The 23,578-nt window shown below is 43.3% G+C and overlaps 1 protein-coding gene across 1 annotated transcript in view; it reads right to left on the minus strand.

The window, feature by feature from the left end:
* Positions 1 to 1,246: 1,246 nt before the first annotated feature.
* The window catches only part of CMIP (c-Maf inducing protein), a 62,094-nt gene continuing 39,762 nt past the window's right edge, over positions 1,247 to 23,578 (minus strand). The window contains exons 10-20 of the mRNA XM_009878850.1: positions 16,919 to 16,984; positions 15,254 to 15,280; positions 14,737 to 14,785; positions 13,152 to 13,277; positions 10,433 to 10,549; positions 8,829 to 8,969; positions 7,818 to 7,865; positions 6,948 to 7,094; positions 5,352 to 5,457; positions 4,140 to 4,210; positions 1,247 to 1,584 (exon numbers count right to left, since the gene is read on the minus strand). Of these exons, the coding sequence (XP_009877152.1) occupies positions 1,531 to 1,584; positions 4,140 to 4,210; positions 5,352 to 5,457; positions 6,948 to 7,094; positions 7,818 to 7,865; positions 8,829 to 8,969; positions 10,433 to 10,549; positions 13,152 to 13,277; positions 14,737 to 14,785; positions 15,254 to 15,280; positions 16,919 to 16,984 (952 nt within the window). The 3' untranslated portion in view covers positions 1,247 to 1,530. The remainder of the gene's footprint in view (positions 1,585 to 4,139; positions 4,211 to 5,351; positions 5,458 to 6,947; positions 7,095 to 7,817; positions 7,866 to 8,828; positions 8,970 to 10,432; positions 10,550 to 13,151; positions 13,278 to 14,736; positions 14,786 to 15,253; positions 15,281 to 16,918; positions 16,985 to 23,578) is intronic.

A 23,578-nucleotide genomic window follows, 5' to 3' on the forward strand; every position in this document is an offset into this window, starting at 1 on the left:
TATATTTATATATAAAAAATTACATTGGCTGTATGTGAAACCTCGAGGTGCTGAAGAATAAAACAAAGGTGTTAAACAGAGGGAAAACTTCTTTTTGTTTTTTGGTTGGTTTTGTGGTGTTTTTTTTTAAATAAGCAGCTCTGTACAATGAAGGCTCATTATGAAAAAAAAAGTCAACAGCATAGTTTATAAAAGAAACCACAATTTTTAAAAAATCATCTTCTAAGCAACTGTGGGATTGAAAAATGTAGCAGTCACATTTACAGACAGGTCAGAGCTATCGGATCAAGAACAATGCGATTTTTTCAGTCTCCCCAGAGGAACATGCAGAACAATGCGTGCACAGACCAGGTGGGGGAGGGAGGGGAGGGCGGAGGAGAGGGGAAAAGAAAAGAAAAAGAAAAGAAAAAGCTGATGCACAAAATGGAGGGAGAGCTTTTTTCTCATTTTGAAATATTGGACGTAAACAGAAAACAACCGAGGCAACTTTTAAAGTCTGCAGAGCTTTGCGAACACCTGCATTGGCAAAAATAAACGACGCCTTTTCCCCATCTCCCATATTTAAACCTGACACTGCTTAAAAGACCAAAAAAAGTTTCCAGACTTTGGAAGGAAATGTGACTTTTATTAATCCCTGCACCCCCTCCCCCAATAACCACGTCCCCCCTCAATAGATATTTTCCTTCCTATTTGATAACGTTTTGAGGCATTTTGAAATCAAAAAGACAACGCGACAAATGTGACAGAGAGGGAGTATAATACAGTATGCATTACTGAAAGGCAATTCTTCAAGGAGGACATTTCCTTTAAAAAAAAACAACAACAAGACAGCAAACTAGTTTATACAGTACTATACGCAAAAAAGGGTAAAAGAATTAACAATTCATAAATAAAAGACAGGTCCCAGACCCGTTATTTGTGAACCATTTTCTTAAATAGGTGCATTATGTAAATCTTATGTACAACAAAATTACTTTGCATAACAACTGCAAGGACATGGGGGGAGGTGAAAATCATATTGGTTTTGGTATTCTTCTCTTGAGATTTTTGTAAGTTTGATTTTCTGGAGCAAAACTGGTGAAAGCGGAGTTCTGACTGGATGGGTGCCAGCCAAGGAAACCCAGGTAAATAATGACAAACGATTTTTTTTTTTTTTCTCCACACAGCATAAAACACAATGCAAATAAAATCCACAAAGGTGTCTTTTTTCCTCTTTATAATCCTCTTGCTGCTACAAAGTCCTTCGTTTGTTTGTTTGGTTTTTTCCTTTTCATTTTCAATTGATTCCAAAATCACAAAGCTGAAAGAATTCGGCTCCAGCCGGGTCCAGGCTCGCCCCGTTTGCCCCGGACACACACAACGCCACTGCTCTACCCCACAACCACGACTCCTACCACCAAGTCCCAGGACTCACTGCTCTACAGGTATTAGCCAAAAGTTATTTTCTGGTTTTTGTTTTTTCTCTGTTTGTTTTAAAAACCTTCTCCTTCTCATGAGAAGCAAAAGAGAAGAGTCGGACGCAGGGAGAGTTCACCACGCTTCGGTGTAGCGGACGTCCACTTCTTTCAGATTGGGTAGCTTAGCCTAGGTAAGAAAAGGTCAGAATTAATGACACATGTTCAGGACTCAGGAAAAAAGTTCCCGTGAAATCTGTACCGTCAGCAAACTGGGAAGACTGATCTTTCGGCCACAAACTGCAGGAAGATGTGTTACGACCTCGACCCCGCAGAGTGCCCGTGCCGAGGGCAGCGCTGAGCGGGAGCTCCCAGGTGTCGGCGAAGGAGCAGGACGTTGAGCCTGACAGACACACGAGGCTAAGTCACACCTGCAGCAAAATCAGCCGGCTCCAGCGAAACCCACACACCAGCCGTCAGGTCCAGATCACAGAATCACAGACCCCAATCTCCATTTTTTATACAAATGCACGGCAAAACGTGTTTGTCGAACTGTAGGCGTGGATGCAGGGGACTCAAACTGCAGGAGACAGCCACACGTTCCCCCTCCAGCCTGAGGGCTAAGTCAGTGCTTGACTTTCCCCTCCACAAATTAAAAAAAACCCCAAAAACCAGAAAAGGAGAGTGTTAGCAATTTCTGGTGTCTTTGTGGTCTCCTTCCCATAACCCCATTGCATTTGGACGTATTGTTCCTGAATTACCCTGCGCGAGGCAGAGGGGAATCGGCTGTTTGCACCGATCCTACTTGTCGATCCCATTTCCATGCTCTCTGACCATAATTGTACAGTTAATTCTCTCAAAACAAATAAACACGTTTAATTAGGCTAGAGCATAATTGAGGAGTTGGAAGTTTCTAGGAGTCATTATTACCTCACTCCTTGATTTATGTGCACACATATTTTGATAAGAGCTAGTCATAATCCTACAGACGCTGCCAGCAAATAATTTTTCAGTTAGGCAATAATGACTTCAGTAGTGGGTGTTTATTTATTGTCTGGTTCAGCCTGCCTGGTACATATGTGGGTGTCTGTGTGTGCAAGTGTGTTTAGTGGGGTGGGGGATGGAGCCGAGAGGAAATGTCATCGCTGGCTTGTGCCCCAAATGCTCTCGCAGACCAAGGGCAGAAGAAGGAATGATTTTTATCAAAAATACATTCTTTGAAGTCTGAGCTGTTCTCCACAGACCTACAACCGTGTGCCCCAGGGAAAGAAACTATTACCCTCCCTCTGAACACACACAGAGCTCTAAAAAAATGGCCACCGAGATAAATCTCAGTGAAAGGTGAGAGGGGAAAAAGTGACGTGTGCCTGTTTTCTCAGCTTTTTTAATTCTCTGCAATCATCGGGCCGTTGCTCACAGCCAGTTTTCTGTTTGCCCTGGCAAGTCGCTTTCTGGTGTTGCTGCTGAGGACTGTTAATGCAATACCTGAGGAGAGGGAACCAGCTAGGAAAATACGAGTTTCGGTATGAAATTAGTGGCAAAGGGGCTGAGAAGCAGGGGCAGGACTGGGGGAACCTTTCAATAGGCTCGATTTTAGAGCCCTGGGCCAAATACAGCACTGACCTCGATCGTCTGTAAAGGCTTGGGGCCCAATACAAGCTCCATTGTGCGAACCCATCTGCAAGCCAGCTGTTAATTTCGAGGACAACTTCTTTGCATATACAATTGCGACACGAGTTTTGAAAACTTGATCTTGAAATATCCATTCTAGCAGCAATGCAAGCAAGTCCCTGGGGGAGCCTTAGCTCCAGAGCCAGAACCGAAGATGTACGTTTGCAGTGAATTTTGAAAACAGAGCAGTTTCAGGACTTGCCTCAAGTTCAGAACTAGACCCAAGGTTGTGACCTTTTTGAGTAAACCCGGCACAATCTAAGGTTTCAACACACAAGACAACGTAATGTTGAGTTTTGTCTTCAGCGCTTGGGTTTCTAAGGTAAGATAGTGGGAGATGCGACTCATGCAACACCAGAGTGAAGGCAAAGCCCGTGTGAAGCCAGGCAAGCCAACACACCTCAGGCAGTCTTTGTCTGGAACCACCTGGCGCTGTTCACCTCCTACAGCTACATCCTAGTTCTTTACGCCGTTTTGCCAAAGGGGTTGTAAATCCACATTACAAGTCGTGACGCCACACATCTCACCCATCAAACCCGGGAACTGGGCGTTTGTGCTGGTGTCCCTTTTGAAAGCCCAGTTCCAGCCCAAGAGGTGTCAAGATAAACTTGCACCTTCCTTAATGCTTCCAGTTCTCCCTCTGCCTTCTGAACCAAAGCTCTGGAATGCCATTCACCCACAATACTTCTGGTCCTGCGGACCTGGCTTTGGAGGTGTGCGCTACATTTTACCTGATTCTGTATCCTCAGAAACAACCAATCTGCTCCTATTTATGAAACCTTTACTGTTGACAACGCCGGCAAAACGATACGCTTTCTGATTCCATCTCATACTCATCCATTCAAGCATATTAAATGTTTCCTGGGTCCATCAAAGCCAGAAACTTCAGAATGCTCTTTTCAATCAGTATCGCCCCAAAATAATCCACTTCACGCTCTTCAGATGACTTTCATGCTACCCACTGCACGGGGCCAGCTCTCTCTGCACTATTTGCTACCACCACACACTTGCTAGATCTGCAAGACCTCCTGGCCCAGCTACTTTTCATCTTCAGTGAATGCAATTCAGAAATACCTTGAGATCTTCGTAGGTATCTGCTGAAAGTTTGGTGCTGTTCATATTTAAACTACACAGGCTCTTCATGGCTAAAAGAGAAAACATGCACATATTTAAGATCATGTTGCATTTCCTTAAAATATCAGGCTTACAGTAGGTCAAAGCACAAACAAGACATGCCTATGTGCAGCACTCTCAGGAAAACAAGCTGAATAGTATAAAATATAGAAGTACAAATGGATAAACAGCTGTTTGGGCCCTCATCCAGGAAAAAGTCCCTATTTAAGAAGGGCCATTAAGCATGTGCTTAAGCCTGCTGACTTCAAAGGAGTTCAGGCAACTTCTCATAATCAGTTTCCTGCACATTATTCTGAACAGTGCCCATTCTCAGTGCAATGCGTGGTGCACGCAGAGGCCATGCTGATCTAGCAGTCCTCCCTCTCCTCTCCCTCCCCCCCATTTTCCATTTTAGGCCCCAGTACTTAGCAGAATAGTTTCCTAAGATGAGCCATAACTACTGGCCTGTCTGTCACGTCTGTGTAGGATCAAGCCTATTAAAGGAGCCCTTTAAACCCATCAGGAGAGGTTTATAATACACTCTTGGATGTAGGAAAGAGTCTCATTCCGGCACATCAAGCAGTTCAGTGTGCAGGGAAATCCTGAATGCTGCTTAGATGGCCCTGCTCTGCCTTGCCCCACTTGAATTAATAATAATGAGAGTTTCACCTCCCCAGAAGAGAAGGAACAAAACAAATGCCAGAGAGAGGATGAAACCCGCTGTGCACGGTTGCTAAACGTGCTGAAATGTTGCTAAGTGTCTTTGCAACCTTCCCCTCCCATACCACAAGGTCAAGCTCCCTCCCAGAGGGGTCAGCCACAGCAGGGTACGGGGAAGAAGTTGACAAGTCCCAGGGCAACAGGTCACCACGTGAAATCGAGACAAGTGCCATCAGTAAAGTTAGAGGTGAGCCCCAGGCCTGGGACAACAAAGCCCACACGAGGCCACTAACCATCATCAGGCTCCGATGACCTTCCCACGTCCCCTGCCTGGAGCTGAATGGCTGAGTGGGCAGAGAGGAGGCAAGTTTAAACCCAAACCCAACCACAGCCTGCCCTAAATCCCCGCGGAAGCAGTGCTGCAGCAGTCAAGGAATCAATCTTCTCTCTGAACCCACGTAAATTCCTCCAAAGCCACGTAATTTTCCTCCATAGCTTATTTTGGTCACTTACAGCTTAGTGCCAGCAGCCCAGCGTCCGTGACAGGAGTCTCGCACAGGTTGAGCACTTGCAGCATCGTGAGGTGTTCGGACAGAAGCCGCAATCCTGCATCTCCAAACTGTGGGGGCAAGTAAAGTTGTTTCCAAACAGCGCACAAACATCACGTGCACACACCTCACTGCAAACTGGGCGCATTGAAACGAGGTTTGCAGAGGAGCCCTCAAAGCCACGCGCGGATCGCTTACCGCAATCACAAACGACAGGGAGAAAGCAAATAGTTTCGTCCCTTTTTGCAGACGGGCACCAGAAAAATTAAGTGACTTGTGCGCACTTAACCGCAGGCCATCATTTAATTAGGATGGTGCCTTTGAAGTCTGGACTTTGTATGAGGAAGCTCCCACCCAGGCTACACAAGATGCTTACGGCAGTCTCAGCCAGTTCCCAACCACATCACACCAAAAAAGCACAATGCAAGTGGTAGTAATTAGCTATTTTGGTCTCAAGAACAATGTACTATTGATTGGTAATTGTTCTATTGACCCACTTCTTTTCTGCTGTTTCTAAATTCTAGATTAATGGAAACCAGGATATCACAAAATAAAATGGAAACTAAACAGTTTTGGGGAAAAAAAAAAAAGAAAAAATCGTACAAAAAGCAGGCCCTTTGTCCCATAAAAATCAAACTCATTTTGAGTAAGAAGCATCAAAGTTTTCAAATCCAAAAGTTACATTGTTAGGACAAATCTGGACGAGATACAAGGCAGTCTTAAAACAAGCAAGCAATCAGATTCTACTTCATAATCCCCAAGCAAAAAGAGGAAATGTCTGGCATACAAAAGTAATTAGGAAAACAAAACAAGATATTTACATGATATTTTAGTTAAAGGAAAAAAAAAACAACCCCCCCAAAAAGCTGCTTTTTGTGGTTGCACTGAGAATAATCATATTTTCAGCAAGCACTACAAATAGGCGCTAACAGAACATGGAGAAAATCTATTCAGTGGAGAACCTCAGAGCCCAAAACCAGCAGAGAAATGCAGAAGAAAAACTCAATTTTAAAAGCTCTTTCAATTAACAGCTGAATAATTTATTCAGTTAACTTGGCCCCTTTTTGCTTACAAAATAACCACATTCTTGCTATAGTTTCTTTCTATTTATTCACTATCTGAGTTTCTTTCTGCTGCTGTTTTTAAAGAAATTCTGGTTGGTCAGCATTCAGGGCAATTCACCGCCTACACTGCACAGACTCTGCTTTGCTTGACCAGAGGAGCTGCACAGCATCAACTTTCACGCTAAATGGCTGAAAGCACAAGCACTTCTCAGATGAACAGCAGCACACGTACTGCAACAACGCTTAACTGGAACATTTAACCCAACACAGCAGCAACCCTTTTATAATTAAAAATAAAGTACTTTTTTTAAAAAGTAAAAAGAAAAATATCATCTTGGATAAGCTAGACCGTAAAAAGGCCTTGCAAAAATAGCATGAGGACAAACTCATTCTAAGCAAACCTCTTCACACACTCTCCTCGTGCTGACGTAATGTGAAATTTCAGAATTAGTCAGCGTTGCTTCCTGCTCTGAGTTTCAGCCCTGTGAAACACTTACCTGAGTTGACCACAGGTTCAGCTGCTTGAGTGAAGGCAGTTTAATGAGGTGCTCAGCACAAGCACTTGTCACATTGGTAAAGGCCAGGCTGAGGTTTTCCAAATTTCCAAAAGATCCTGAGCTTAGCAAGCGGGCCAGGTCTGCATCCTGAAAGCAAACAACAGATTGATAAGCAAGATTATGGACTCCTCGGCCCGCAATCGTTGGCAGTGGTGTCACTGATACTGTCAACCAGCAAGAGTTGCACAATTACACCACTTGTTTACAGCAAGAGAGAACCACACAGAGAAGTTTCTGTTCATTTGGCAAGCAGCTGGGCTCTTGTGGCAGCGTTGCTTCACACAGCCTGGGAAAAATTTATCCAGACACCAGGACAAAAATTTTCTTTGCCTGTGCATTCTTACGAGACACAAAGGCTTCAGTGTCAGAACAAATGTCAAAACTGCAAGTTGTAGATCCAAACTGTGTTCAGGACTGTCACCTGGCCTCCGTGCAGCTAGTCTGGGTTTACACCAACTGCAATTCTTAACTGCAACTGTGATGGGTCTCTTTCAGACTTTCGTGTCCAATGCAAAATTCTGGGGGTAAAATTCTGCCCCCAAATCTATCAATAGATCCTACTCTAACTCCCAGTTCTGCACACCAGTATAAATCTGGCAGTGTGATGCTTGTACTGGCATTGGAAACTGCTCCACAGACCCAAGAGCAGAAATGTGCCCTTACTTGTGTAAACTCCAATTGTGTTGACAGAGCAAGTGGAATGGCTCCCCTCTCGACTGACCAAAACCACCGTGCCACATGGTAAACATAAATCAAGTGTTTAAATATGGAAAGACAAAGCTTGTTTTTCTATTGACATGATTAACTTACTGTGGACTTGGATGGCAGTGTTAACCTTGTGGGACCACCTTTTCTTTGCTGTAAGAGAGAAAATACTTTGGTCAAACAAGTTGCCATTCTACATTTCAGCCCAACCGAAGTATAGCAAGCTTTGCACCAGAGCAAACCCTGCTCCAATTTCAAAGCTCCCTGCCAGCCCTTTCCACCTCTTCCCTGCTTTTTATGCACTGATGGATTTTTTTTTTCCAGTGTGCTAGATGCAGGCCCGTTGCTACCCAGGGGACATCCACAGACTGCGTTGAGCGGTCTTCATTCCACAGGTCAGCATGTTGTCTGATTCAGCCTGCCATTACTGGGTTACTTTCACTTTAAAAGAAACAGCCTTAAAATGCTGGCCTAAGACAGCCAAGGGGCCGAGACTGCACAGCTGATAAAAATCCTTTGTTTGACTTTAAAAAAGCATACACTTTTCAAGCGGGGACCAGGGCTTTAAGAAGACAAATACAAATGTGAAAGAGGGAAGAGGAAGACTCTGGATACATCTGCATAGGTGAAGAAGTACTAATGAGAGCAAATCTATCTTCAATCTGTAGATCCTGTCTTTAAAATGAGGACAAAAATCTTTTTCTCATAGGCTTTAGCTCTGGGAACTAGACCTAAAGACCATCTCAGTGAAACGTTCCTAATGTCAAAGCATTAAGAACTGCTGGCCAGCACTAGAACATTTGCTACTCATATGTCAAAAGGTGGCAGAATTTGACAAGCTGACTTGTAAGATCTTATGTCAGCAGGATTTCACCTTTATTTTTTCACACAGATTCTAAGCAGGTTATTGAATATCATTCATAAACACAGTATGGGATTAGACACGTCAGTAAATATCACAAAGTATATATATTCAGAGCAAAATCCTCCAAATACTGCTCCCATCCTGTTGTTAACTGGGAATTTCACACCCCGCTTGTCTTTCTTTTGTACCTCCATTTCTGGAGAGCACAGACCACGATGTGCTATGGCAATACTGCACGCAGGGCGACATACCAACTCTTTTAACTCCCTCTGCCTGTCACACAGCTGTTCATACATTCTCTTTCCCACGTCTGTGCTTTCCAGGGTAGAGATGATCTGGAGCTGGGTGTCGTTATTATCGATGATGTTGTATTCCAGCATCAAACACAAAATCTAGCAGCAGAATGAAAGAAGAGTGGTCACTGCAGTGCTTACATGCAATTTCTTCCAAATATCCTAATTATACTGGGCATGCTAGTTTGAATGGCTGGGTAAATTTTCAGAGCATGCCTTATGCAGGCTGAATTAAAGGACCGTAGCAACATTTACTGACCTTCCAGCACAAGAAACCAGGTTTTTTTATTCATGAGGAATGAACTCTAATCTCTGAAAGTCAGCCTGCCTCTCTCCTGTCTTCTGTTAGGGCTCATTCCTCCTGACCAAGAGGTGCAATTACTTTGCACCAGTCCTGGAAGATAGCTTCATGCCACAGCCCTCTTCAGAAGAGGTACAATCGATCCAGTCCTTCCCAAGTAGACCGGCTCCCCGGCACACTGGCAGGCGCAGGACATTACACATGAACAGTAAAGCCAAGCAGTTCCTTAAGTGCTACATTTTCTGTCCCAAAGTGCTGGGGCTTCTGTGCGAGCAGAATGCATGTGAAGTGTATCCAGGACGGGGAGAGGCCAGAAAGGCTCCGTGAGGTGATGATGAAGCTGGGAGCTTGCAGCTGTGGCCAGGACACCCTCCATCTCACTGGAACACGCCTGACTCACCCTTGGGCAAGGGGCTGCCAGGAGCAAGTCAGACACCAGGGGGTGATTCCAGCAGGTCCCACAGGCTTGGGACACAAGCTTCCCCCTCCATTCTGCCTTTTCTTTATAGCTAGGTATCAGGCCATTGCAATTAAAATGCAGAGCTTTTACTCCCTCCATAATTTTAATTATTTCTCGATGAATGAAAAAATCAAGCAACATTATATTCAAATTCATGCAGCACACTCGTTTACTTACTGGATTAAATTAACATGCACAGATCTATGTCAATGAAAAATTGTAACTCTTTCCACCTATTTAACCACTCTCTATTTCCATTTAAAATACATGATGACATTTAATGAGAAACTTCTCTAAGGAAGCCTAGAAAAATACAGATAAACTATTAGTGCAACAAAAATAACCAGTCCTGAGCACAAAAATAATGTGCATTCATGTGAGTACATAAGGTTTTGTAAATGCACTTCTTGTGCACTGCTCATTTTGCAGGTGGCAAGACAAGCATTAGGCTTTAGTCATGAAAAAGTCTCGTGGTTCTGATTTCTGACCCCTCGCCAGACACTATACCATCATGACCATTTATTTCCCATCTTAGCCTCTCCAACTAAATTACAGCAATCTCTCTCTCAAAAAAAACACCCTCTTGCACCCACCTTTCACGTAGCTTGCACTCCTACCTCCAGAACAACAATATTCTGTTCCATTTAAGAGAAACACAACTGCCAACTGCTGGTGTTTGATATGACACAACCTGAACTCAGCTTCTCTAGTTCCACTGGATCTAATTCTGGGAAAGGCAGTGTGAAACCAAATCTGAATACTGCTCGTAAACCTGTATCACTGCGTACATTCAGGTCTTACCTCTACCATCGTCTGGTTACCCCTCAAAGCCAGTAGCATGCAAGGTCCTAGTTTATTTTCAGCCAGTGAAAGCAGGAACTTCTTTGTTTTATAGCAGGATCCCATTAAAATATGAACCTATTTGAGAAACAGAGCTACAATTAGAGGTGTAAGCCCAAGAAACACATATACCTCTGAAAGGGACATTGCTACGCAGTCAAACAAATGTAAGTATTTGCAACAAACCTACAGAAAAGGAGGCCCCTCATTACAATTATGGCTGCAGTCTCGCGGATTGAAAGGGACTTTTTGAAAAAGGTGATGCCCAGTGAGATCGGTGGGAGCGGGTAGTTTTCCTCTGCAAGGAGCTCAGCTGACAGCACAGAGGCCTGACATAGGCTCCCCAGGAAACATCACAGCAGCTGTGTGATTGCCCCGTCCCTAGTAATGCGATTGAACCCAGGCCCAGGGGAACCACAGATTTTGCTTTTGCATCTGTTTGCAGTTCAGTTTCTCTGGAAATGCCAGCTGGTGAGCAGAGGCTCCGTGTCGAGGTAAAAGGCAGCGATGCTGGCAACCTGCTGGCTGAAGGCTAGCCTTGGTTAAAGGGTGGTGATGGACAAAATCACCTGTTGCTTTCCCAGACTGGAGCCGACTGGGCAAGGAAGGAGTGCCTTAAGAAAATCCAGCGGTCCTGAGCCCTAAGTCAGCAATGACTTAATGTGCTTTCATGCTCTTGGGTTATTATCTTGCTTTCCCTTTTGCTCAGTTTTCCCTCAAAGGAAAGAAATGCCAAGAACACCACCTGAGTAAGACTCCTTTGAGTCCATGAGCTGACAAAAGCATCCTGCAGACTCTCTCCTAGCTCCAGAAAGCTCTCTGTCAGACGACACCACCTACTAACACCTCTGGCAGAAATGCAAAACATTTGTACAAATCAAACATGAGAGCATCTTCTCATAAAAGAAGCTGGCAACATTCTTTCCCATTTAAAAGCCCTAGAGATCAGCTGCAGAGAATTTCAGGTTCCAAGATGAAAGTCTTATTTTATGCTCAGATGGCCGATTCACCAGCTTTCTGGTGAATGTGAAAATTTCTAGTGTGAAATGTGAAAATTTCTAGTTTCCAACAACCTGGGCAGTAAGGGCTCCATTATGTAGACTCAACATCAGCACTACTCTACAATAAGCTTGTAAATACATTCTCTGTGGTGCCCCTGATTTGTGGTACTGTCTGGACTATGTTCAATGCTGCTGAAAATATTGCACCCCCACCATGATGAGGTAAATTCTATAAAGATCATGTGCTACCATGCCATTCTTCTGCCTCATGGCTTTGTTACCAGCAAGACCTTTACAAAAATACAAAACCTTTTTTTACTTCAGTATCCCTCAGTTCAAGTGGCCTTTAAAAACAGTAAACTTCAAGCCCAAAAGGATTTAATCTCATGCAGTTATCATTAAGCTTCTTGGGAGGTTTTCTTGAACAGAAAGTACTGACGCTAACACTAATGTAAGGTCTATCTCAGAACAGGATGTTTTTCAAACTTTATGGTTAGTCGTTAGCAGCTCTTTAAGTATTTATCAAAATCCTTGCAAAGGGCACAGAGTACTGCATATTAATGCATGTTATCATTGTGCTCTCTCATGCACGCCATCTCCTGATGCTCATAAATATCTGGCACCACAAAAGCTCTCAGGAGAAATGATACAGTTCTGAGAAATTTTCTTTTCAAACATAAAAGTCATAGAATCGGCAAAGAGGGATGAGACCTTTTGTGAACAGTCTTGGTCCATTATCTATTTCAAAAGTAATGTGAATTTAGTGAAGAGTACAGACTGACATACGTGTTCTAGTCCCAAAATATTCAGCATGTGGGAGAAGCACAGAGTGTAGATTCCCCTGAGAGTCACTGTATACCCAACAGCCAACTTCCACAAATGTTTTTCCCCTTACCAGGGAAAGGAAGTAATATCATTTCCATCTTCCTTGCTATATGGAGAATTAATACAATGCGAAACCTACGTGACTTGACCCAGGTTGCACAGGCAGACAGTGCCAGCATCAGTGATTAAACTTGTTATTTTCTGTCTAGTCCTAAGAGTTATAAAGTAACTGTGGGAAATGGAATGCTGGTTTCTAATTATCCCTTCCCACAACAATGTAATTGGGCTAAGACATTTTTCTTTCTTTCTATCCACCCTTCTTTCTATCCATCCTTCTTTCTATCCATCCTTCTTTCTATCCATCCTTCTTTCTATCCATCCTTCTTTCTATCTTTGTCTTTCTTTCCATCCATCCAGCCAGCCAGCCAGCCATCCACCCAATGTTACTGTTGTTTTTAAATTTGAGGGTAGCCTATAAATGAAAAAGAACAGTCTGTCTCCCTTGTCTCCCATTATTCTGTATGTTCTGAGAGAGTTTTTATACAGGCACACACGCATATTTATAAATGCAAAAACATACACACATATGCACACAAGTACATATATGCATGCTTGTGTGCATTATGCTACCAGTGAAACAACACTCTGAAGCTCAAAAAGAGAAAGTTAACATGTTAACCAAATGGTGACTGTAAAGAAGTTCTGTGGAACTGGCAATACAGAGATTTAAACTTCCTGGTGAGCACTTGCAGTTTACAGACCCATGATTAGGATAATTTTTGACAAAAGCAAGTAAATCTTGTTACTGCCAACTATGCATTAGCTGCTTACTGCAACGAAGTTAGTAAACTCACATCACTGCAGACACGTACCATACTGGCAAACAGCTCTCCATCATCATCACATGCCACTCCTCCAGGGCTGTAGAGCTGGAACCAGCCGTCTTTGCCAGCCCGCACACTCAGCAAACAGGAGTGGACCTGCCAAAAAGCCAAGACATTGGGAAGGTTACAGTTCCTGCCAATAATCACCAGCATCTCCCACACCAGGCCAAACAGAAGTAGCTACAAAACCAAAGACTGCTGGAAATTTCATGGTTAATAGTCCAACCTACAGAGCAGCAGGCAAGTTTCCACTGGCAGAATCCATTTTGTCCCTATAAATAAGGAGGGAAGCCACATCATCGCTAATTGCATGGCCTTTTTCATTCCCTTTACACAAATCAAACACAAAATGGCTCTTATCTAGAACAACTCCTTTCACTTGGGGGAAAAAAAATCACCATAAAAAACCAAAATAAAGACTCAAATTTCTGAGCTTCTGCCATTTCCCCCTATCCTCCCAGCATGAACATCTACACTTCTGATGTGATCTGCATACGAAATGCAGTGCCTGATGGCTTGCTCATTACAATCATTAAAAACTCTTATTACTCCTGCTGTAATAAAATTTGACCAGAGTCAGGGCGAAGGAAGTCTGCAAGGAAAATTCAACAGGGATATATTGAGACAGAAGTCACACAGAAGAACTATCACCAGTGAGCAACCATTAGTTTAAATGTGGCCCGCTGTAGAGATTACTGTATCTAGTCCCACAGTTTAATAGAAGAGTCATAATTAAGCTCTTTTCTAATTCCCCCCCTGAAGAGACAGATATTCTATTTCAATTTTTGAGGTGGATGAGGAGGTGAAGTCCTTGCTCTTTCCTTTGGGCATGTAACACTAGCGACAGATGAAACCCTGGTGCCATTCTAAGACAAGGTCTCTCTTATCTGACAAGGCTGACAACCATTCACAAAGGCTAAAACCATGAAAACCAGGAGTTCTGGGCAATGATGACGACGATACAGCCTCCTCACCTACAGTTTGGGGGAGTTTTCTTCCCTTTACGCCAAGACCAAAAATTACTGCGGATGAGAGGTTCCCTCTGACTCAGCCAAAGCTGACGATGTTGAACAAGCTACAAGCGCAGCCCTGAAGCAGTCAGCACCACGAGGCTACAACTACCCACTCGTCCCAGGAACACACCTCCCACCTCCTTTCTCCTGCTAATTCATGAGAATTACGGTCATTTGCACACAATGTTAACTGAAACACAGCTAAATAAAACCTGTTATTTTGTAAGCTGCATGGATCCATGGATTTTGCTTCCCTTTTTTTTTTTCTACAGAAGATGAAATGCTCCAAGAGACTCAAAAGAGCCAGAAAATCTTGCTAGTTGCCGCTTCCTGCAGAGCAAGGACATCGACCGATGCCAGACGGGGAGGTCCCAACACATGTTCACACATAAGGCAAGAAACCATTCACACTAAGACTGTGTGACTACTCCCTAAGAAACTTAAGCCCAGCAAAACCACACCAGGTTTTGAAACAAACTACTTAAGGAGAGATCTCCTGATCCCTCCAATTAACACTCTCCATAAACAGGCAATAAACTCACTTCTTGCCTCGGGTCTTCTGCAAATCTCTGAATTACATATTTCAGCTCCCTGAAAAAAAACAGTTAAAAAAGACAAGAATAAGCAGTTGCCGGCTGCAGTATTTGCACAAATGTCACATTTCTCTTGGATTACACTTTAAATTGTATATTTTCATGCACTTTAGAGAGAAACAAGTAGAACTGCTATCACACGAGGCAAATACGATGTCTAAAAGTGACTACCAAGGACAGTGTGTATTCACAACAGCCTAGAAAAGCTTTCAGAGATGTGCAGTGACAAATTTGTTTGTAAATTCTATCAGCATCTAGTGTCTTTAGTCCTTGGGCTCCTGCTGTCACAGTAAATTACAAAGAAAAATACATCTTTTTATTGCTAACAGAACATGCTTACAGTCCCTCACAGATGAAAAGCATTAGAGACACAACATTGAATAATGCATCATTGCTATTATTGACTAGTACAAGTATTTTAAGTAATTATCCCTTTCAGTAAAACAAACAAACCCCACAAACTTACTTTGTGAATTTCTCATGTGCAAGAGCCCTGAAATTTAAAACAGAAAACAGAAAAGTTACAATGACTTGGAAAAACAGAGGGAAAAGACAATCAGAAATCAAACAACCACTTTTCAGTTCCTTCCAGATAATAAAAACATCTGCTAAGCAACTGTGCCACACAAGACAAAAAGAGTACTCTTCCAAAAAAAAAAAAAAAAATCAGGTAAAGTCTCCCTCACTAATCTACAGGGGAAAAATGAAGCAAACAAAAAAAAAAAAACACTTGGAACAAACCCTGTAGCTTTTCCTGAGTCCTATCTTAGACAAGGCTCTGATTAACGTCATTGAGACTTTGGGTCCGAAGAAACTAAGTGAAAGACTTGGCATACAACTATATAATTACAAACAGAATTTTGGCTACCTCCAAGAGCCAGGTGAATTCTTTAATTGCCACGCAATTAAGGCATGGTCACAACTAATTAACACCATACATCAGTAAAGCAATTAATGGTCATTCTGTGCAGTGCCTTGCATCATGGCACAGTTTACACCTCCCCCAGGACTCAGATTTGACTTAAGTAAATGATGTCTCTGTTGCTTATCTCCAAGCTCTCACTGTAGCCCAGGTAACCTGGCACGGAGGATTAGACCTCTCTGATTCAAGACATCAGGTCATTAGGGGATGTGATAAGCTAGCAAATTCTACAATTATGGGTTGTAATGTTTGTCCGTGGAGGTCTGCATTTTATAAACGCTACTGTTCATTAACAGGTTTCTTAGGGAGCATGGCTGATCTGTAGGGTAGCTTCTTCATTTAATGCAAAATACAAATGATACGAGTCTCTGTGACGCCAGTAAATCATCCTCCTCCACTAAATCTCTCACGTTGCTCTCCTTATCACCAGCTTTCCTTCTTTTCCTGTCTGTCTGTCTCTGGTTAACCATTTCTGTCTTCAGGATCATCTTAGAGAAATGGGGAAGGAATGTGAAGATGGGGAAGTCAATCACAGAATCATAGAACAGTTTTGGCTGGAAGAGACCTTCAAGATCACCGAGTCCAACCTTTTCCTAGTCCTATCAACACCAATCTAAACCATGTCCTTCAAGGCAACATCCAGCCGTCTCTTGAACACCTCCAGGGATGGTGACTCAATCTGCTCCCTGGGCAGCCTGTTCCAGTGCCCGACAACCCTCTCAGTAAAGAAATTCTTCCCAATATCCAACCCGAACCTTCCCTGGCGCAACTTCAGGCCATTTCCCCTCATCCTATCTCTCGCCACTAGGGAGAACAGACCAACCCTCGCCTCGCTACAGCCTCCTGTCAGGTAGCTGTAGAGAGCCATAAGGTTTCCTTTCAGTCTCCTCCAGGTTAAACAGCCCCAGATCCCTCAGCTGTTCCTTGTACAACACATGCTCCAAACCCTTTACCAGCCTGGCAGCTGCCTCTGTACCCTCTCCAGCACCTCAATGTCCCTCTTGTAGCAAGGGGCCTAAAACTGGACACAGGACTCGAGGTAAGGCCTCACTACATCCTTCTGCATCACCCCAAATCAACTCCAGATTCTAAATCAATCCTAGATGCACAAAGCTCCTATTACCACCAGTTTTTACTTGACATTATATTTCACCGTAAAACAAAAGTAATGAGAGTAGCCCAGTAAATACTACGACAGTACAAACTTACTCCTTGGGAAACGGGATAGGTTGAAGCAAGCTGGCCAGGGCTGGTCTCCAGTCATCGTAGTCTGACCTGAAAAACGAACATTTTATTAGTAGGTACCAAGCATTAAACATAGTCTGTCAACAGTTCGAGGAGTTACAAGCTTTTTACTGCAAGCTCCAACAACCCTTCTGTTTTACTGAGACACTCCAAAAATTTACAGTGACATTTCCCTTTCCATTTTCAGCACATTCTCCACTGAGGCACAATAAATCTGGTATTTACAGTGACCTCCAGAGAGGCCTTCTTTATGTCAACTTAAAGACATTTGCTGTTTACGAAACCTGTTGACATTTAATCACTAAGTAATACTTTCATTTAAGTTGCTACAGCAATTACCAGGCCACTGCTATTTACAGCTCTGCTCTGCATTTAATTGGAATTTTTATTTTATTTTTTTTTACTGTAAGACATAAGCCTATTTGTAAAAACAAAGACACACCCCCAATCCACTTTTGATCTTGGCACAAAGCAGTGGGTCAATTTAAGCAGTCCAAAGTCTTGAGCTTAAGTGGTGAAAGCCTAGAGAAGGAAGCACTGTCAACATTATTAAGAGCGAAAGAGGACAAATGAGGGTAACCACAGCAGAGAGCTCAGGCCAGTGGACCCAGTAAGACGTCTCTCCTTTCTATTCTGTTACCACTACAGCTCGCAGCTGGTGCATTCTGCTTTCATCTCTGCTGTCAATATACAGATGATAAGCCATCCATAAGAGGATGCTCATGGAAAGTAGGGTAAAAAGAACATTTTGCTTCACAGCATGCATTGACCAGTGCAAACTCATCAGGAAATCCACCTGCATCATCTGGAGCCACTGCATCCCTCATCATCTCAATTCACCTGCAAAACACGAGCTCCTCCAGCACAGGTGGTGAAGCAGGTACAGCTTCTCAGGCGGGAACAGCACCTTGCACACTGTTAGCCCTCTCCGCCAAATCACCTCTAACATTTTGTGGTGAGTTAGTACTAATTAACTGCCGTACCGATGCACTGCACAAAGGGTACAATCGCTGTAAGACGGATGAAACATGGAACAGAGAAGAGAATTTGGCCAGTCAGCACCCAAACGGGGCGCAGAACCCACCAGCCAAAGCCCAGATGCTGGCACCACCAGCTGGGCCCCTCCCACTCCAACTAACACCAGTGAGTACACAAAGAAGTAAAGGCAGTAAATCTCATATGAGGTGAAACATCTTGGGGTGTCTGTAGAAGACAACATACAAGAGTCTACCATCTCCTCTTACTGCTGTTAGCCTTTGGATTTCAGTTTCAAAAGCTCAGTTATTGGCTGCAGCTTACTGCAAACTTGGCACAAAAGTATGGTTTCTTTGGGAAGGAACGAAGTGTAACATTCTCAAATGGACAGTATCTACTGATAGCATTAGAAACAGACAACATATGCAAAGGAAGCACTCCAAAATAATGCATTTTTTGCAAAGAGAAAGTTCTAGCCTGGAGAAATTGAAGATGGATGCATTTTCAAAAGTTTCATCCATTTTTTGAACCACATAAACCAGAGATTTCCATAAACTAATACAATAACACATGACATTGGGCAGTCCACAAAAGCATGTTCATGGACACAAAGAAAACTTATGTGCATAAGTAGGATAGTCTTAAGAAGCAACATGCAGAGAAATTCTAATTGAAGGGATAGTTATGATGTAAAAATCCCTCTACCAAGAGGCCAAGAAGCACAACACTGTGTTGAGTGTCTCTTAAGTTGTAGCCATGAGAAGCGACACAGGTCTCTGAATCCCACAGTCTGGCTTTCACCACATTTATTAGGTGTGAGAACATACTCCAGACCAAAAGAAGTAGTCTGACTTGATGCTGGCACCATACTCCCACTCAAACATCCATCTCTGTACTCAGGGTGTTGTGTACTCCTCTTGGCCAAGCCTCAACTCACCCTCCACGTCACAGCCTCACTTCTCACAAGCGATCTCCGGGTGCAGCCTGAGCACTGGTCCTGGAGAAGCTCATGGACGGACCTCAGTGCTCGTGTTTGGGAATGGAAAAGTCTAATGAGCACCCTTTGTCTTCTTTTTTTTAAAATGTATGTACCCTTTGAAAATTCCTACTAAAAGAGGAGCTGATCTTACTCTAAAAATCACACACTTTTATTGATAGATGCCAACAACTTTCAGAGCACATTTCTGACCGGGAGACACAAAGTCAAAAGGCAGAGTTAGGAAATTCAAAGGTGCTAAAGGTGTTTTGCATCACATGAGATATAGCACCTACAAATCTTTCCTAACAGAATTTAAAAGCTGAGACCCGTTTGGAGGCCCATGACACCTCAGGTTAAGTGTTAGACCACTAAAATTCCTCCTTGAGCTATCTGGAGAGTTGTGATTAGTAATACTGTGAACCAACCAATTTTTCATGGCTGATCTTCAAAGGAAATTGCGAGAGGAAGAAAAAAGCTTCTTTGTAACAGACTAAGACCGAGCGAAACAGTGCAGACAGAATTAAGACAGTAGCCCTCTCTGACTTTTCTTGAAGCTGGGAATTATGTTTGACATCCATTTGCAGAGCAGGTCTGTGAGAGGGCAGTGAAAATAAACCACAGCCTGTTTTCCTAAGAGGAAAAGAAAGAAAAGTGTCTCCTGTGAAATATATAGAGTTTGGTCACACGAATAGGACCTGAACAGAAAATCTACACAGCCTGTAATCCCTTCAGTCTGAGCTAGGCAACATGAAACATAGCACAAGAATAAAACTAAACTACTTATTAAAAGCCTACGGTGTTTCTCCTCCTCCCACCTATTCTCTTTTCAAAAACATTTTCCTTCTGTCTGTGCTCATCTCATCCGCACTCTTCTTTCATTTCAGACACTTGCTTTTTTATTCTCTTTTTTTTTTGGTCCATTCAAAGCTCTAATACAAGACAGAAGTGTTTGAAGCAGGCAAAGAAAGGGAGATAGATTGGCTCTGGCTGCAGTTAACAACCACAGCAATGAGCCACACAAAGAGGCTGTGCTGGGAGGAGGAGGGACACAGGGAGAAGTCGGGCGAGCGCCTGTGACAAACTCCCTTTGGAGCTCTTCAAAGGGTGCGGGGCTGAACACTCACGCTCCTCACACTTAAATCCCAGGACTGGCCATAGAAAAGCACCACGGGAGGAAGACTCCCTGATGCACTCCCCGGCTCTGATTTTTTCGAGATTTGCAATTTTCAGTGAGTAGCGCAGCAGCTGACCTGCAGCCCCATCCGTGGGCTCCCGGGAAGCGTGTGCGAGGCCGGGGGTCAGGGTGTCGAGCGGGCGAAGGCTCTCAGAGCAGTCACCCCCTGCTGCACACAGCTTTGCTCACCCAGAAACTGTTTTTAGGGGATTGGCCAGAGCACTGGCAAACCATAACAACTAAAGAATTCCCAACTGCAGTGACTTTGCTGTTGGGCCACCGTCACTACTGACCTGCCAACAAAATATATTTTCCTTCCCCAGGATCACTTTTCACCAAAATGAAAACCTGTCCATATGTCATGTGCGGCACAAACAATCCAAAACATATTAGCAGCCCAGGGCAACCCTGATAAACATGACATAAGAGAATCCACTTGGGATATTCCAAGCATGCCACTGACCTATTGGGGAATGCAGAGCAGGCAGGGGAAGCTCCAGTGGGTGCCTGCGCTTGGAAAGCTGTCCGTCTTATCACCGGGAGACTAGCCCCAAGTCCTCTGGTTTTGGAAGAGAATAAAGAGACAAGGAGCAACTACTGGGAAGCAGCTTGTTTCTCCAGGCTGAGCGGTCTGACAAGACGAAAAATCCTTTAGGTAACTCCTCTGTTATCAGATAATAAGATGACCAAGCATCCCAGCTGTGTACCTTATCCCTTCCTTCTCCGGCTCTAGGTCCAACTCCTCTGAATTATGACACAAGGTTTTGCTCAGGGCTCCAGGGCAGGCTGAGAAAAAGTCCCATCAGAACCCCTGTCACGGAACCACAAACCTGCTAGCTGCAAAAGAGTAAGACGCCTTCTCACGTTCAGCCTTCTTCTGAGCTGGTCCTGTTTGTTTTTTTCAAAATAAGAAAATTTAGCACCATTGAAAGGTCCTGCTCTGGCTGCTGGGAACAGAGAAGGTCTCCACTGCTCACGGTTGGCGTGAGGAAAGACGGCATGAGGAAAGTTTGCACAAAGTGGACAATTCCAGCCCGGTCACACACATCTCAAAGAGGGATACAAGTGTTTGGGCATCTGGGAGGACCCTTGTCACAGACGAAGGGTGACAGCTTACAGTACAACGTCATCAGAGCCTCCCTCAGAGGTGTCTATTCCTGCAGCCGGGTTAGTTGGGCGCTTGTTGATCTGGATTTCACTGCAGGTGCAGTTGAAGTGCTGTGCCCCCTACGCTCGGTGTTGCCAGGGGAATCGGTGGGGTCCTTGGGGAGACAGGCAGACTTTGAAGTTACCCAGTCCAAGGAAGAGGACACACAGCCCCTTTCACTGCAAATTTCTTTAACTGCAGTTGCACTGTTCAAACACAAGTTTGGCCGTAGAAGTGATTCTCTACTGCATGGAAACATTAACATGCAAGTAGGAGCTGGACAACACTAAGCAGCTCTCTAAGCCTCTTAATTCAATATGATGAACAGAAAGATTAATTCAGTGCATTTTCTACGCAGCAGTTTAAGACTTGTAGCATTCAGGAGGTACTGACTGGCATCAATAACGCTATCAGAGTCCAGAATGCATTAGAGAATATTGACACAGAAGTTTGATCCACTTTTGAGTGCAGGACAAAAATACCATGTTCCAGTGGAGACTGTGTCTCTCTTATAATCTGCCAAGACTTTGGGTCATCTGCCAACATCTTTAGAACTATGAATTTTCTGTTTTCCTTTAATATGCAATAGTTGCATTTCATTACCCAACTACATTAGAAAGAGAGTCAAAGACATTCTCGGTGCTATGGTAACAGCTACAGAGATGAACCTTCTAATCTGCACATTTAGCCTTCTGTGCAAGAAGTGAGGTATTACAGTGATTATTAAATAATCACTGTTAGATTTTTATCAATAGTGCTTTTTCTCCCCCAAAAAAGTGGTGTGTAGGAGTAAGGTGAACAATAAAATGTCCACTGATGAAGATACTGTTAAGAACTCTTAGTTGCTAGACTTTCAATAATTAAAATCTGCCTAAATAAATTACCCTCCGCTGCCCTAAGTTAATTATGTAGAAAAGATATCATTGTTGGTGACTCTCCTATTTTGATGATGATATTGAGTCAGATACCTAAAAGAACAATTAAATTCAATGCTAAGCAACTTATTTATGTTTGGCTTACCACTGTTATTAATAAGAACATTATTTTAGTGACTGCCTGCTGAGAGCTCAGCTCCTGGACAGCAGTTGCTTTGTAATTAATGTTTTCTTCTTACTGGCATGTTCTCCAATTCTTTTTCTTCATATCTTTGACTTTTCGAAGTACACTAATAGTATTCAGTGCATCTGGAAGCCTTCGTTCAAGAAAAGTTTAAGCATGCAGGGAATCAACATCACAAAGGAATAATACTACATTTTTTTAAAATAACTACTAACCCTTCTACCGTGCTTTTCCATTACTGGTTTCAGAATTTAGGAAACAACATTCAAAATCTTTACCTATATTTTAGAGATAAGGAAACTGAGGCCCAAAAAGAAGTGACTTATCTAAAACCTCCTAGTAAGCCAGTGGCAGATTCAGGAGCAGAACTCCTTTCTGCATTAATGTTTTCAGGTTCAAAAATAACCAAGGGATGGACAGGAACGGAAGGGAACCCAGATCAGTGGAGTTGAACTACAGATCAGCCGTGGCTCTGCCTTACAAACCGTCCTATAGTCTCATAGGTTGTCATTACTCAAGCAGGGTGTGGACTCTGGCAAGGCAAACTGAAGAGAGTTGCACCAATTTCCCAGTATCACTGGTCCTTCACTAAACACATCCAGCGGGTTTCACCCCTCAGAACTACCATTGTACGGGCTGGAAAAGGGCACAAAGCCACTCCACACCTACAACCTGTGTGATAACAATAACAACTTCCAATTTTCACTGTTGTTACTGAAGAGCTTGATTTTTAAAAAGACAGTTAAAAAAAAAAAGCTGTTTTGAAGGTATGGAGTGAAATAAGGAAAGAAAACATTGGAAATTATGTGGGAATTGAGACCTGGCATATCAAATGTTTAGAATGTGGAGATGCTGTGAGGAAGAAGATGCCCATTTGTGAATTTGTTTATAAGTGTGTGTCAGCTGCATGATGAAACCAAAACCGTCAGTACCTAGTGAGTCAGCATCCAAGGCAGCATCGGGACCGAGAGAGTTCATAGTGTTTATGGAAAACATCTAGAGTCACGGGGATGGGAATAAATACACAATGTGTTTAACGCAGCACCTGGGTGAGTGAAGACTTAAGAGGTCACCAGATGAAGCAAAGTCAGATGCTGTGCTTTTCTAAAGGTAGAAGAGGCTAGGCTGGGGGGGGAGAAACAAACAAAAACCCAATAAAATTAACCCTCAGCAACTTCCTGCACAAGAATTTAATGAGAACAGTATCTTAGATTCACCTGTCCTGTCTCCATTTCTATTTGCATATTTACAAGCCAACTCTGCAGTGAGCAAAAAAAGTATGTTAAAAAT

Source organism: Apaloderma vittatum, unplaced genomic scaffold (assembly GCF_000703405.1).
Source record: "Apaloderma vittatum isolate BGI_N311 unplaced genomic scaffold, ASM70340v1 scaffold7911, whole genome shotgun sequence".
Lineage (NCBI taxonomy): Eukaryota > Metazoa > Chordata > Aves > Trogoniformes > Trogonidae > Apaloderma > Apaloderma vittatum.